At 35.8% G+C, this 15,087-nt stretch overlaps 1 protein-coding gene across 3 annotated transcripts; it reads right to left on the bottom strand.

Annotated features, from left to right (window-relative positions):
* Positions 1-713: 713 nt before the first annotated feature.
* LOC142525131 (acyl-CoA-binding domain-containing protein 1-like) lies at positions 714-4,511 on the bottom strand. Of its 3 annotated transcripts, none has more exons than XM_075629302.1 (6): positions 4,018-4,511; positions 3,335-3,440; positions 3,127-3,233; positions 2,225-2,316; positions 1,490-1,587; positions 714-1,130 (listed from the first exon to the last, which is right to left on the bottom strand). In XM_075629302.1, the coding sequence occupies exons 1-6, from the start codon at positions 4,467-4,469 to the stop codon at positions 960-962; spliced, it is 1,026 nt and encodes a 341-aa protein (XP_075485417.1). In that variant the 5' UTR covers positions 4,470-4,511; the 3' UTR covers positions 714-959. The 3 variants fall into 3 exon arrangements, with proteins under 3 accessions (XP_075485417.1, XP_075485418.1, XP_075485419.1); XM_075629303.1 differs by having other exon boundaries at positions 3,127-3,230; XM_075629304.1 differs by lacking the exon at positions 714-1,130 and having other exon boundaries at positions 1,495-1,629; positions 2,155-2,316.
* Positions 4,512-15,087: the final 10,576 nt, after the last annotated feature.

Here is a 15,087-nt window from a genome sequence, read left to right as displayed (position 1 = left end):
TATCGCAGTATAATTTATTAATATTTAATCCCATATCACATTAAACACAACCAAACATATATAGGCAATATTTGGTTGGAGGGATTAAGTTGATTTATGAATTTTTAACCCATTTAATGTCATGTTTGGTAGGATTTTTATTTAACCAAGTTAATTCCTCTTACGAATGATTATGTTATATTAATTGTGATAAAATAATCATTCCTCACTCCATATGATTATTTATCAACTCTTAATCCATCCTATTTTTCCAATTCTATCCTTCTCCTAAATCCAAAATCACCACCACTTCCCTCCAATGACCGCCGGCCGACCATCCCCACCACTGGCCGCCGGCTCGCTACCGACCACCCCCTCCTCCCGCCGGTAGACCGCCGCCACCTCCGGTCGGCCGACCGCCCCGGCAATCACACTACCGATCGACCACCACCCACCGCCGCCTCCGCTACCGACCACCCCCTCCTCCCGCCGACAGACCGTCGCCGCCACCGACAATCACACTGTCGGCCGACCACCGCCGACCACCGCCGCAAAACTGGACGAGCAATTTTGTCAATTCATCAAAAAATTCTTAATTATCTCATTCTTAATAATCATACAAAACATAATATTATTTTATCATTATATATTATATTTCTACTTCAATCATTCTTTTTATCATTTCTCTCTTAATCATTTCATAATTTTATCATCCAACCAAACGTAACCTTAAAGTAATCGTCATGCAATTAGATAATCGAAGCTTACGTTCACATGTTCGATTATTCTGCAAAAAGAGGGAAAAAAAGGATTGGATTTCCTAAAATGTACCCAACATTTAGATGGCATTGTATGACAAACAATACCCGGGGTCGAAAAATACCACAACCCACGAGATATAGGGAGGAAAAGATACATGAACTCCAAAAGGTTAAGATGCCATTTACATGAGCGGAATTACCAATCTGGAAAACACTGATTTAGCTATTAACATGCTGCATCCAAGGCCAGTTCGACTCACAAAGATCAGTAGCAGTGTTTCCTTCATTGTCCTGTATCTCTATGTCAGCACCCTGCTTCACAAGTATCTCGGCTATGGAAGCTCTATCACAAAGAGCAGCATAGTGCAATGCTGTTTGACCCTCATTATCCTATCGACGATTACAGGGCCCAAGAAAATTAAGAAAGAAGAGTTAGATAAATATTAAGTCGAAAAATGTATCACGACAACCTCTTGCATTAATCTACGTTACACATAAAATCAACTGGTGTTCTGTGCAGCAGCAGTTCATGTTAGCAACAGCAGACATGAAAATAAGCTATTCCTTATGTACATAAGATTGAATTGATCTCATTAATAACAGCATGTAAAAAAGGTTTTGGTTGACAACTTGTATTCACACGTACCAGTGGATGGCCCACTTTTCAAAGAAAATAAATAAATTCCCAATATACTTTACCACCATAACAGAGATTCACAAGGAATTAGCTCAATACCAAGTTTTCATACCTTGGTATTCACATCAGCATTCTTGTTAAGGAGGAACATTGTAACATTCATATGGCCACGATCCACAGCCCAATGCAAAGGAGTGCGACCCTTGCTGTCTGCAACATTTCAAAAAATAACTACGAACTGTCATTAGCAACCTATGTTGCATGGATACGCGTACGAGTATCGTATCGAATACGATACGGATACGACGACACGTCAAATTTTGAAAATATTAGATACGATACGGCTAGGATACGGCAATCATTAAAATATATATAAATATTATATATATTTATATTTATATAAATTTAGTATTGAAAAGTAAAAATTATAGAAATTGAATGAAAGAGACGGACAAATGTATTTAGGGATTTAAAAGTCCAGCCAAATTTATTTTAAATTATTTTTCTTTGGTCCCTATAAATTTTAATTTTTTTTAATTAACCCCTAAAACTTTTAAATATTTGCAATTTTGCCCAAATGTATCCGAAAAACGTATCCATGCCGTATCCATGGCGTGTCCTCGCCGTGTCCAAAACGTATCCGGCTGGTCAACCCTAAAAAAAGTCAACAATACGTATTTTGAGGTATCCGACATGCGTATCAGCGTGTCGTATCCGTATCCGTGTCCGATACTTCAAAAAAAAAATTTAAGGTATCCGTGCTACATAGTTAGCAACACGTATTAATAAAAATAGCCATAACACGAGCAACATAGTTGAGGAATTCGGAAATCAAACATCCATAAACCTTTCAGATTCAAGGGGACGCCACTCTCGATACACTTGAGCAGATTCTCTTCATCTCCTTCTTGTGCAAAGGAATGTATGGCATCCAATTTTCTGCAAAGAGGAAAGGAAAGATGATGCTCAATTTTCATTCCAAATCATTGTAACCAAGGAAGAAACAACAAAGATCGGTTCGATTAATTGATATTTGATTGCTCAGTTAATAGGATATAAACAAATGGGCATTCACCAATTGATCCTATACATAAATTAGGTCTGGGCGAAGGATATGTGGGGACTGTACCAATTTGAAATACAATCTAAAAAATATGAGGTTGTTATTATAGGGAAATTTTTTTTAGAGAATTCAGCTGTATAAAGCAAGTAAATATTTTTTTGTTCATTCAATTCGAAACTATATAGTGGTCTTTTTAACCTCAAAGTTTTCAAGTAACAAGGAAAAAAAAGACAAGGGTATATGCCCAATGACAAGCTCTATCTTATTGCGTTCTTGAGAAGGTATTTGGATTGAATGAACCCTCCTGATTCTTGAGATTCTAGAACAAGACATACACAACCCACAAAGATAAGCTTAGACCCTCTTTTTTTAAAAAATAATTTTTTTATTATCTCCCCTGACCCATCTCTCTTTCCACCTCTATTGTGCACCCTCATAAGGAATTATTTGAGAGCATGAACTCCGGGAAACATTAACTAAAAATAACAAAAGACATTTCATCTAATCCGTTCTATATATTCTTCCCAAACACTAGCATAAATGGGATAAAATTAGTTGGAAAAGATAGAAAGAGTCCTCTGAAATAACATAACTATATAGAGAGGTAATGAGACCACACTTCACATGATGCTGACTACAGTAAAATGTAAAATGCCAAGAACATATGTTTAGCTCAGAATCCTCACAAATCGCATCCAGGTTCTTCCTGATATATAAAACTGCTAAAAACAGGTCCCATCGGTCCCCTGGAGCCTGCATTTGGTGCATCACTGCTCTCTTGATCTTTTTTCTGCTGCCATCGGTATGGTACCCAGGAATATAGACAACAACAAAGATAGAGAACAGTGTAAACACGCTTAAAATTCGGTAAAACAGAAAAAGGATTCTTCTCACCGTTGCAGAACCAGCAGCCCATGAAGGATATAATTCAGTTACTATGGCAATGTACTTTTCCATTGCTTCTTCAGGAGGCATAGTACCTAATTTTTGCCATGCTTGCCTGTCACACAAACAAAAAAACATATATTCCAACTGGTCAAAGTCCTCCAGTATCAAAGATACCAGAAAACATCCATCAAACATGTGCACCAAAGCCACCAGTAACTTGGAGTTTCAAGATAATCTTCTATAATAATCACTAGAAAAAAAATGATTAAATCCATAACAAAGACAAATGAATATATCAATTGATGATTAAAAGCCGTGAAGAAAATGCAAAAGCCGCAGAAAATACATTAAAAGGCTGAAATGCTTCGAACTCAGGCAGCAGAAAAGAGAACAAAATTTCTGTCACAAACTTAACTATTGAAGATCAATGATGATTTCGTTGCTATATGCCCTAAGAACAGACTGTTCCTATCCTATCTTCAGTGCCAACCCTTTCAATTTCTAAAAGACAATAAGCTCAGGCTTAATTTGTAGACAATGAAAAAGAATAGTAGTAATAAAAAGTAAAATCAAATCAAATAACAATCGAAACTTTCAGAAAATCAAATCTATTAGTTTCCCCACTTTCATTATAGCAACAATGAATCGTAAATGACAATCAGAAATCGTAATTTAATAGCTCAAAATACCATTTGGCACGAGCAGTCATTTTGAGAGCCGATGGCTGGGGAGCGGAGCACGGTCCCTCAGTAGCAATCTTATACAACCCGTAGAGCTGCAACTGTACCTCATTGGATACCTTCAATGCCGCACGATCAACTGCCGTCGCCGCCACAAACGCCGTGGCAGCGCTAAATGTCTCATCCAACTCAGTACTCTCCACTCCCTCCCAATCATCATCGCTATCACTGAGATCACCAGTAAGCGCGGCACTATCATCCCCAGACTTCACATTTTCGTTGATCAACGGCTCAGTTTCATCCAGAAACCTAGGATTCGATTCAGACACCATCGGACTGGAACGAGTGATTCGAAGGTTTTCATCGCGAAAGGTCAATATTACCGAGAAGAGCTTCGCAAGGAGGAACGAGAAAACGACTCCAAAGAACACCGACGGAAGGTATTGTTTCCAGTCAGCCATTGCAAACCATAAAAAAAGATGAAACCTAAAAATGTATAATTGATACTTAGTTACTGTGCACTTTAATTTTTCTGCAAGACTAAATTGATATTTGAATGGTTGAAATAAAAATAAAAATAAAAATAAAATTAAAAATGTGTGTTGAAATTTAAAAACAAAAATAAAAGTGTAATATTATTAGCATATAAGGGTAAATTTGGAAAAAAAAATTGGTGTTCTAGGTAGTTATTATGATGTGCTCACACTTAATATATAGTATAGATTTTCTCGTCGGGTCAACGAAAGTCAAAAAAATTATAATTTCGACATTCAAAATGTTTTTTTTAAGCGTGATATTGATTTAAATTGTTCACAAATTTTTTATATTTGATTTACTTTTAGTATATAACGTCGACTCTGACTATTCCATGTTTTAAGTTAATATAAGGGTTTCAAGTTAATATAGTCATTTCTGTAAATCAGTTTCCTTTCTTCTTCGATCTTCATATCATGTCCACGATCAAAAACTTTGTTCCTCGTAGAGATCTAAACTAAGTTTGTGTCGAGATTATATCATCAAAATTTCAAAAATCCGAAGGTGTTGCAGCGGAGTCGGGGCGCGATGCTATGGAGAGCTTGGCCGTATGCCTCTTCTTGGTGGTGGCCGATTTTGTATGAGACAGAAAATTTTAATGGACAAAATGTGTGTAAAAATTATGTTATTTAATATAATCTTTAATGAAATATTTATAAGTTTTAATTACTGATCAAATCAGGAATCCTACTTGAATCATGATACAACAATTATATATTCAAAATCTCTCATGCATGTCTTTTCTATTTTTGAAAATATGATGTATAATTAAATTATTAACTTTTAATAATATATATGTGCTTTAAATTAATAATTTTTACTTAATTACTCAATTAATTATTTAATATATTTTAAACTCTTCTAAAATGTTTCATGAGAATTTTGTGTTGGAAGATTATAAGTTTAAAAGTTTGACAATTAAATCCACATTATAACTAAAAAACCGAACTGATCGGACAAATTATAACTGAAAGAAAATTTAAAACCAATGACATAAAGTTTCACTAAAAGAAATGGTAATTAGAACTAAAGACTTCGCTTAACTAAACTGGTAAAATATTTATCCGTTGAAGTATCCTTAACTACAATGACATCAGTTAGAACTGATGATGTTCACCTGAACTGATCTGTTGAACGGTTGAATCCTGATCAGTTAGTCACGTCATCAGTTGTAGTATCAACAGACAGAGTGACAGTTCGTACCAAAGCAGAACAGATGAAACAGAGCTGAACAATATGATATTTCGTACCACTGTCAGATAAATTCATCAGCTTGAACTAATCGACGATTCCACAGATATTAGTCATTAAATGCATTCAATGTGACCGTTGGGATCGAAGACTATATATAGCTGATCGATTTAGTCGAAGAAGGTTGGTGAAAAACATACTGAACAAACTATCGACGATCATCAATCAGTTGAGATACATTTTTCAAGAATTTTCTCAGTTTACAAATCGCACACTTAATCTCTTGTTTTCATTATATTTATTCGTAGCATTCAGACTACTCGTTAAAAGCGACTCAGTTATTTGTTATAAGGTATTTGAAAAATTAAGAGTTTCAGTTTGACAGTGTATAAGTCCAACTAAAGTGAATTATTACAATCTATTGTAATACATCAAAATCTTTTGGTGAAAAATTTATCCTTGAGATAGAAGGGGTAGTAAGAGCATTTGAAGACTCCGAACATCCATAAAAATCGTGTGTTCTAGTTTATTATCTATTCAGTTTTTACAGTACCATACACTCAATATTCAATCTATATTTTAATCTATATTTCAATCTAATTCCGCACTATCATTAGATGGCTGATTTATATCGACAAACAAGATTTCAGGATCAGTCAAATAAAACATTGATTCATACTCAAAATATTTCAAAAAGCCCAAGTGTTTATTCAACCCCCCTTCTAAATACTCTAACGGTATTATCCGATGATATCAAGTGGTATCAGAATGGTTAATCTTGTCTTGAATACTCTCACATGATCAAACTGATAATCATGTCATCATTCAACAAAATTCACTTGTTCCCTAGAGAAGAGTTTGGCAATAGGAAGACCAGAATGCAGGCTCATTTAGCTGTTCAGGGCGATGATATGTGGTATGTCATAACTAACGGACCCATGAAGATTATGAAAGCCAACACAGCTGTTCCTCTTACTTACGGAGCACCACATCGTATAGAAAAGTCACGAGATGAGTGGACTTCATAAGATAAAAGAAATGCTAACTTGGACAATGTTTCCAAGGACATCTTGTACAAGATACTGGATAAAAACACATTCAAAAAATTAAAATGTGTAAATCAACTAAGAAAATTTGGGAGAAGCTGATTCAGCTGTGTGAAGGAAATGAGCAGACCAAGGAAAATAAACTTTCAGTTGCTGTCCAAAAGTTCGACAACATCAAGATGAAAGCCGGAGAGTCAGTGAGTGAATTTGATGAAAGAGTAAGTAGGATTGTGAACAAACTGAATACACTAGGAAGAGTGTAATCAAACAAAAAGATTTCCCTAAATGTAATGCGTGTCCTTCCAAGGAATGAGATGTCAAAACTATGACAATTAGAGAATCGAAAGATTTCAATAAAGTGGAACTACATGATTTATTTGTAGAAATAAAAGCCTATAGTTCGAAATGCAAACCAGAGAAGGAGAGCCAGTAGTTCCATAAGTTACAACTGCTTTAAGTGCACTGAAACTAGAACCAACAGTTTCAGTTGAAAAGTCAGCAGAACAACTGAGCAATGATGCCATGTCATTGTTTGTAAATAAATTTACAAGTTTATTTGAAAGAATCAAAGTCCCTTCTAGAGAAACTATAATAGAAAATCAATCAAAGGAAGAACCAAATGCGTGCTTAAATTGTGGAAAGACTAGTCACTTCATTGCTATTGTCCAAAGCCTAAAAAGGACACATAAGATCAGTTGAGAAGGGTAAAAAGCTCTTTGAGCTCAGAAGAAGATTCAAGGATGAGAAGAAGTCATCCAGAAGAAAGCATGAAGCATTGGTAGCCGAAGAAAATAAGTCAAAGTGGGCTGAAACTGACAGCGAAGCATTTGAAACCGAGAGCTCAAGCAGCTCAAGTTATGAAGATGAGGTGAAATGCCTTACGGCTGATGATACAGAGCTGGAGTCCAATAGTGATAAGGTATTGGACTTTTGTCCTACTGAATTCACATGAGAAGAACTTTATTTTATACTACACGATATGGTTAATGAGTACCGCAAGCTAGCTATCTCCTTTGAAGAAGTTAAAACTAAGAAAAATGTTCTCTCAAATGACACAACTGATAGTTTTAATTCATTTGAGAGCCTAAATGTCAAAGATGAGATTGCTAAGCTGATAACTGAAAAGAGTCAAAGCAATTATTTGATTTAGCAGCTGAAATAAGAAAACTCTAGATTGACTGAAGTAATTTAAGCTGGGAATAAGTCATCAGTCACGCTGACTGAAATGCAATGGTCACAAAAACTAGTTGGAGATAGACTGGTCTGGGCTTCAATAGCCAAGATGAACCTTCAACTAGTGGTACTATGCCAAAACTGAATACGAGCAAAGGGAATATATTCACTTAATTAAATCAATAATGGTACATGAAAATCCTGAGTTCAATAAGACGGTTGAGAAACCAACTAAAAATATGAATAAGGAAAAACGACATGTAATTGGGTACAGTGCCAAGAGCTCAATTGAATCGAGCAACTGGTCACCCAAGAGGTCCAGTTATGGTAAATGAAACTCATCAAAAGGTTATTATAATAATTATTATAATAGCAAACATGTTAAAAAACATTATCAACAATAAGGATAAAAGAGCACAAAGACATGTTTTTATCATCCTCACTGCACTCACTTGTCACACACAAGTAAAGGAAGGTTATCTGGAACACAGAAACTGGTAGATCAGTTCGACTTTCCAAATCTGGGTTCTCAAAGGACTAATTATTTCAGGACCCAAATAGATTTGGGTACCAAATTTATTCATTATTTTTTATTGCAGGTTACAGGTAGTTTGATCAAAGATTCAGTCTGGTACTTGGACACTGAATGCTCAAGATATAAGAATGGAAAATCTGAAATGATATCTCAACTGATCAAATATTCTGGTCCCAAGATCAGTTTTGGGACACCTCACAAGGTAAAAATGTGGATAAGGTTAAGCTTATCCATGGTAATATTATTATTGACGATGTTTTACTTGTTGATAATTTGAAATATAATTTAATCATCATCAATCAATTATGCGATCATAATCATTCAGCTGAATTTAGTAAACATGCGTGCATTGTCAAAAATGCAACTGGTGATATCATTAAAACAGGAAATAGATGTGGAAACGCATAAAAAGTAAGTTAGAGCAAACAACCAGATGAGCCAGTTTGTTTTGTAGCCTTAAATCAATATAAGAACTAGCTATGGCATAAAAGACTATTCCATCTAAATTTCAAAGCCATTGCACAACTGAGCAAACACGAACTTGTAACTGGTTTGCCAAATGTGATTTTTCAAAGATAAAATTTGTTCTGCTTGTCAATTCGGGAAGCAAGTGAGATCATCTTCAAAAAATAAAGGAAGTAAATATTCTACCCGATGCTTAGAACTAATGAATATGGATCTTCCAATACCAGTCATGAGCTTAGGGGGAATGAAATACACACTTGTGATTATTGATGATTTCTCAAGATTTACTCGGGTAAATTTTCTTAAATCAAAGGACCAAATTGCTTCGCAACTGATAGAACTTTTGAAAAGACTTTTAAATGAAAATCAGTTGGGATTGATAGAATAAGATCCGATCGTGGAACTGAATTTGTCAATCAGACTCTATCTCAAGTTCTTGAAAATTTAGGAATCAGACATGAATTCTTAGCTGCAAGAACACCACAACATAATGGTCTAGCTAAACAAAGAAATCAAACTCGTAAAGAGGCAGCAAGAACAATGCTAGCTGATTCTGGTATATCTCAAAGGTTTTGGGCAGAAGCAGTTAACACAGCGTGTTACACTAAAAAAAAAATCAATGATTAATAAGAATCATTCGAAAACACCTCATGAGAACTGACATGGTAGGAAAAGTGTGGTTTCATACTTTAGGATATTAGGGTTCAAATACTTCATTCATAACAATTGTAAAAATAACTTAACTACCTTCTATATTAAATAAGATGAAAGATTATTTTTAGGATATTCATCAGTTAACAAAGCTTACATGATATTTAATAAGCGTACTCTCAATGTTGAAGAATCTATACATGTTGTATTTGATGAATCTCTGCTAACTGATAATCCAACGAATCTAGTTGAGCTGACTAATCGCCTAACAGATATAAGTTTCACTACCGTTGTCTATGAGCGGGTTTTTTTAGTAGCTAGGACTATGGTTATTAATACCGTTGTCTATGAGCGCGTTTTTATGTAGCTAAGACAACAGTTTTTAAAATCGTTGTCTATTAACGTCAGTGAAAGACAATGATTTTTTTAGTAGCTACGACAACGGTTTATAAAATCGTTGTCTATGTACATTTTTAGGGCCTAAGACAACGGTTTAAAAAACACTGTTTATTTAGCGACGATTTTTCTTCAACCGTCGCTAAATATAGAGACGGTTTCATAAAACCGTCGCTAATTTAAATATGCGACGGTTGTATGAAACCGTCGCTATATTTAGCGACGGTTAAAACAAAACCGTTACAATTTTAAATTAGCGACAATAAAACCATCGCTAATTTAAATATCGCGACGGTTGTTTAAACAGCCGTCGCTGATAGCGACAGAGCGACATTTCAATAAGATCTGTTGCTAATAGAGAGACAAAACCGTCACAACAAACCGTCTCAAACTGTCTATAAATATCCGCGTCCTGGATCTATTTTCTTCCCACAATAAATTTTTATCTCTTTCTCGATTTTAATTTTATTTTTCCTTCAATTCTTGATTTCTTGATAAATTTTTTAGTTTTAGTCAAGATTATAAATACTATTAGTGTAGTCAGATGGTAAGTTTTTTATGTTAGATTTATTGAAGTATAATTAGCGTAGTCGCTAATTAGCGACGGAAAATATACGAGAAACCGTCGCTACTGAGCGACGAAAATCATACGAAAACCGTCGCTAATTAGCAACGGAAATATTATGAAAAATCGTCGCTAATTGACTTTTAACAACGATTTTTCAGTGCTACGACAACGTTTTTTTGCCGTCGTCTTTAGAACTCTACGACAACGGTTTTTCACCGTTGTATTCGAGCGCATTCTTTAACCACAGGGACTTTAACGACGGTTTTACAAGACCTACGACAACGGTTTTTTACAGTCGTCTTTAGACGTCTACGACAACGATTTTTCACCGTTGTCTTTGAGCACACCCTTTAACCACATGGCCTTTAACAACGGTTTTACAAGACCTACGACAACTGTTTTTCACTGTTTTCTTTAGCCTTTTTTTGTAGTGTTTAGAAGATGACAGTAAAGATGAAAATCATGCTAAAAAAAACTTCCTTCAAACACCAGAGCCAAAAGTTGTAGAGCAACCAGTTGGACATGATACAATTCCCAATGATCAGTTTGTTGAGCATCAAGATCACGTTCAAACACAAACTGACTGTGGGGACCCGAACCTAATTCTTTTTCTTAATCATCATTAGGATCAATTAATTAATCTGGGTCTAAAATTTTTTTTTCTTTAAAATACATAAGTGCGGAACATATGATAATCAATCTGATATACATATCAACAGTAAAGTATAAGTCTTGTATAAAGTACATTTATTTCAACTAAGGTTCAACAACTACATATCCAGTGCTGAAACCAATCTACTTCTAAGTCCATATCTCAACGCTAATTTTGATCTCTCATCCTCTTCGTGACCCTGATCCTGTCCCATCTGTTGTCATGCACACATACAAACACAACAACAGCCGGATAACTCCGGTGAGAAATACATTCCCAGTATAATCAACATATACATGCAATCATATAAACAGATATAAAAGCATGAAACATATATCAATAACATGTATCAAAATCTGAAGGACATGAATCGATATAAAGCTGTAAGTCAAGACTCGTGACTCATAATTTCATACTCGACTCTTCTCTAATCTAGGGATCCTGGTCTAAATCAGACTTTGGCATTCTGTATCGAATCTCAGCGATAGAAGTCGATCTACTTCTAAGCAACATCGATACACCAAAAGTCCAGTGTCTTGGCACATCTGCCAAAGACTTGGCACCTCCGCCAATGACTAGGCACATCCGCCCTTGACTCAATACATGCTTTGCTATAAATCAATAGACTAAGCATATCAATCTCATGAATTGGAAACATCATTGCAATAGCATAAAGTATGTGGTTTTGGGAAACTCAAGTCGAATCTAACTCGAGTCGTATCTTTCTGGTTCAACATTGATTTATACCTTTCTCTTGTCGATCTGATGAGTCGAAGTCTCGAATTCAAATCTGTCAATATCAATCTGGCAATGACAATATTGAGAAGTACAATATCAATATACAACTCAATCAATACTGGATATAATCAGAACTCAATCTAATTCTGTTTCAACGGCATAACCGCGCAATCTCAATATACCCAGCAATACAATATCAACAAATACCAATCTCAACTCATAATCGATAACAAACTCAATTTGATTTCAAATCTGTATAATCTCAATCAAATTCCATCTGAAAATGATAACAATTCCATACGGTATCCGTTCTTCAATCTGATTCCGATTATACAACGATAACAATACCAGGAATAGATAATATCAGTCATATCAGGATTTCTTCCATATCATATTTTCAAATCATATCATAACATAAGAAAACTTGCATCAAGTTGAAGTCTTTGTCGATAGGAACATAGTACTGAAGTCGGATTGAAAATCAGACGGACAGATCTTCCGTAAATCACAATTCTATGATTCAAAGGAAAAACTTAATATATTTTCCCAGCTCTCGGTTTTCTTGCTGTAATTCTGAAGGCTAAAGACTTGTTATATATATCATGCATTTCCAAGGCTAGGTGGCTCTCTCTTTAAGCTGCACGTCTCGCGCATATGCGCGACCTCCCTCGGCGCATATGCGCGAGACCTACTGGTCTCGGCAATCTTTCTTTCCTCAGCTCGCGCATATGCGCGAGGTTCTCTGCCATTCTCGCACATATGCGTGGGTCCTGGTTGTGAGAACCCAAGATTTTACGATCCGAATCAAATCAAGTAAGTAATATAAACATGGAATTTAACTCAAACTAAGCTAAAAAATGTTTGTTCTAACTAAATAACTTGAATGATTACTTAGATATTCACTAAACTTAACTCGAGGAAGCAACTTCAAAGCTCGGGGATTAGCTCAACCGGAAGTCAAGCTACAAGTAACCACATCCATCGAAGTATTGTCACGGGAGGAGTAAAACCCCAGCTCAAGGACTCGATCTTTCAGCTCAAAGCAGGTCAACCAAGTTTGTCCTAAAAAGGCCAAAAAGTGAGCTATAAGTTGAGCTAAGGTTTGGACAAATTAAATATGCAAGAAATAATCAATGAAGAAGCTAAGGGTTAAGACAAACTTAATTTGCATGGGAGTTTGGATAATCATCCTAGAACTTGAAGAATGCATGGGAGTTTGGATAATCATTCTAGAACTTGAAGAATGCATGGAAGTTTGGGTAATCATCCTAGAGCTTGAGGAATACATGAATCTTTGAACCAAAATAATGAGCAATCAAGCCTTTTTTGTTGACCAAGATTTCGGCCACGATGGGGCTAGGTGGAAGGGTTTTTCTTGCCTATAAATACTACATGCTAGACTTCAAAACTTACACCAAAAGTTCCCCTCAAAACACCAAAATTTCGGCCCACTCCCCTTCATCAAACCTCTCCAAAATTTCGGCCAAGCTAAGCAAGGAAGAGGAAGGAATTTTCGTGCAATCAAGTGCTGAAACTTTGTGTCAAAGTGCTGCCGGATCGAAGACAGCATTTGTCAAGGTTACGTCGAAGTGCTGCCCGATTTTCGACAAGAAACTTCCTACAAAAAAATCAGTAAGTGGGCTTTTGTTTTACGTAACTTCTTTCTGTTTTTAAACTTTGATATAGATAACATGACATGCATGTTGGTATGTCTTTTTCGAAAATATTGGTTTGCTCCGTTTAAAAATTCGATCGACTATGTTTTCTTGCTATGCTTCGAATCTTTGATTCCGCTGTACATGTCTAAAAGTCTGAACTCTGAGAAATCTGATAAGTTATGTATGTTACCTCTGAACTCTTTGTTGCACTGTTACGAATCAATTTGAAATGGGACGAGAATTATGATTATGTCTGGCCCCCAATGGTGGGTGTAAAACCATTTCTGTCTGGCCCCCAATGGTGGGTATAAAACCATTTCTGTCTGGCCCCCACCGGTGGGTATAAAACCGAGTTCTGGCCTCACCCCTTAGAGGAGTAACATATTGGGGACAATTTGACCATGGAAATGAGATGAATAACAGTGTTCTGTTGGTTATAATCTGATCTGTTTCTGAACCGTTCTGAAAAATCTGATTCGTTCTGAATTATCTGTCTCATATTTGTTCATTTCGATATGATGAGTTAAAGGTATTAAGATTTGAAAGATTGTTAAAGAACTGTTTTAAAGAATTAAGTTCTATATGTATTTTTGGAATCAATCGACCCCCACTTGCTGAGTGTTTTCCCAAAAACACTCACCCCCTTACAATTTCAGATAAAAATGAAGAACAAATAAATGAGGAGGAGCATGAAGCTTTCTTGGGTTGGTGATCGACGATCAAGAGCAAGAATCAAGTTATCCCTTTTGTTTAAGTTTTCAGCATTTCGCAACTCTGATGTATTTTATTTCATTGTCATTGTAAGACAATACTTTATTTATGAAAAAAGACTGGTTTGATTTGATACGAGGCTTTATTGCTTGCAATATAATTGTTAAACAATGCCGGATGTCACCGACGGTTTGGACTTGGGGCGTGACACTGGCCGCGCATATGCGCGAGGTTCTTTGCCTACCTCGCACGAGAGGTTCAGTCCTCGCACATAATTCAAGTCTTCTTTTTGTCTTCTTCGGTCTGATCTTTTCCGTTTATAATCACATCAATTATCAATAAATCATTTCAGATTACAATAATAAAATTCTCGGGCATTACATTTCTCCCCCTCTAAGATCTGATTTTGTCCCCGAAATCACAGGCAATCAAATCAGATAGCAAATCAGATACAATAAGAAATGGAGAATAGAAGCTAAACAGTAAACTCACATCAGTGAAATAACTCTGGGAATTTCTGTCTCATGTCTGACTCGATCTCCCAAGTAGCTTCTTCAATGCCATGACGACTCCACTGAACTTTCACAAGCGGAATAGTCTTCGTTCTGAGTTGCTTTTCTTTTCGATCGAGAATCTGGATCGGTTTCTCAAAATAACTCAGTGTCTCATCAAGTTCGGCCTCGTCTGGCTGAAGAATATGAGATGCATCAGGAAGATATTTCCGCAATAAAGATACATGAAAGACATCATGTATTCCAGAT

This window comes from Primulina tabacum, chromosome 14 (assembly GCF_025594145.1).
Source record: "Primulina tabacum isolate GXHZ01 chromosome 14, ASM2559414v2, whole genome shotgun sequence".
Taxonomy (NCBI): Eukaryota; Viridiplantae; Streptophyta; class Magnoliopsida; order Lamiales; family Gesneriaceae; genus Primulina; species Primulina tabacum.
Note: the sequence above shows the minus strand (reverse complement) of the source record. Positions and strands in the feature narration are given on the sequence as shown.

Excerpts from the sequence above, each read along its gene's own strand:
- LOC142525131 (XM_075629302.1), bottom strand. The coding sequence starts at position 4,469 with ATGGCTGACTGGAAACAATACCTTCCGTCGGTGTTCTTTGGAGTCGTT. Across the intron at positions 2,317-3,126 it reads GAAGAACCTGGATGCGATTT|AAAATTGGATGCCATACATT; the intron begins GTGAGGATTCTG and ends TCCTCTTTGCAG. Across the intron at positions 1,131-1,489 it reads ATGCTGATGTGAATACCAAG|GATAATGAGGGTCAAACAGC; the intron begins GTATGAAAACTT and ends AATCGTCGATAG.